Source organism: Gavialis gangeticus, unplaced genomic scaffold, assembly GCF_001723915.1.
Source record: "Gavialis gangeticus isolate Ggan-Ray unplaced genomic scaffold, GavGan_comp1, whole genome shotgun sequence".
Taxonomy (NCBI): domain Eukaryota; kingdom Metazoa; phylum Chordata; order Crocodylia; family Gavialidae; genus Gavialis; species Gavialis gangeticus.
Genome location: NW_017728992.1, coordinates 159,817,680 through 159,818,672, shown reverse-complemented (window position 1 = coordinate 159,818,672; position 993 = coordinate 159,817,680). Strand labels below are relative to the sequence as shown.

Below are 993 nucleotides of genomic sequence, written 5' to 3'. Positions count from 1 at the left end.
GAGCAGTACTGGGCTCTTCCCAGTAAGGGGCCAGGCTGTGCTGGGAGCAGGGACTATGGCGAATTCTGGGGCATGTTAGAATCAGACTGACGTGGGTCGGTATGGCTCCTTAAAAATTGGCTAGCGGTATCAGCCCAGAAAATCTCCATGGATGCACCCCTTTCTACGGCTCCACTGGGAATCTGGAAACGGCACAAAGCGGTGGTGGAGGAAGGGCAGCTACGTCTCTACGCCCGAGACCACCAGAAGCGCAGGTGCCCTGACACGCAAGCCAAACAGCTGTGCTGCCTGCCCGCATGCAGGAGGGGTGGCTGTGGCACCAGCCCGGCCCCATCGCGCCTCCGGCAGCAGCAAGCCCCGGCTGGAAGCCCCCTCGGCAGACGGGGCCGCGCCAGGAGCCCTTTGCCTCGGTGCTGAACGGCTGCGCTGGAGCAGCCCCGCCCGAGCTCGGGGACCGCGGGGTCGTGCCCCTCACATGCAGGCGACGCGAGCCGGCCAGTAGAGGGGAACCCATGCAGGAGGCGGCCTCGTGGGGGACTCCATGTCCCAGCGTGCCCCGCGGCAGCACGCCTGGAACGCGCTAGCTGCTCCCTGAGCCTCGCATCCGCCAGCTCCTGGGGGAAGACATAGGTTCTCGCTTCCGCCTCCTGGGTCCTTAAAGTCAAACAATTGACGTCGGTGGGACCCAATCCGCGTCTTTCGCCGTGCCCCCTCGAGGCCAATGAGAGAACGGAGCGGATGGGGCGGGCTTTCGGCGACCAGCAGGCACGGTGGCGCCAGCGGCGTTTGTCTGAGAGCGGCGCCCGCGGGGGAGGTGCGAGTCCCATTTAAAGGGCCAGCGCCGCCGCGAAGTTGTGCGGAGTTGGCGGGGCGGGTGCGGCTGCACCCGAGGCCGCCCGCACCATGGAGCCGGCAGCGCCCAAGAGGTGAGGGCCCGGCCGGAGGGAACGGGCCCGCGGTGGCCGCTGGGGCTAGGCCGCGGGCCGGGCCGGG

General features: G+C 68.2%; 1 protein-coding gene across 3 annotated transcripts in view; it reads left to right on the top strand.

Moving 5' to 3' along the window:
- The first annotated feature begins 760 nt into the window (after nt 1-760).
- STK3 (serine/threonine kinase 3) overlaps nt 761-993 on the top strand; it is a 439,103-nt gene continuing 438,870 nt past the window's right edge. For 2 of the 3 annotated variants that reach the window (XR_002099553.1, XM_019527988.1), the window contains exon 1: nt 761-926. Coding sequence is in view for 2 of the 3 variants with exons in the window: in XM_019527988.1 (XP_019383533.1) it covers nt 904-926 (23 nt within the window). In the remaining variant the exon portion in view is untranslated. The remainder of the gene's footprint in view (nt 927-993) is intronic. The other variant, XM_019527987.1, reaches the window with a different exon arrangement.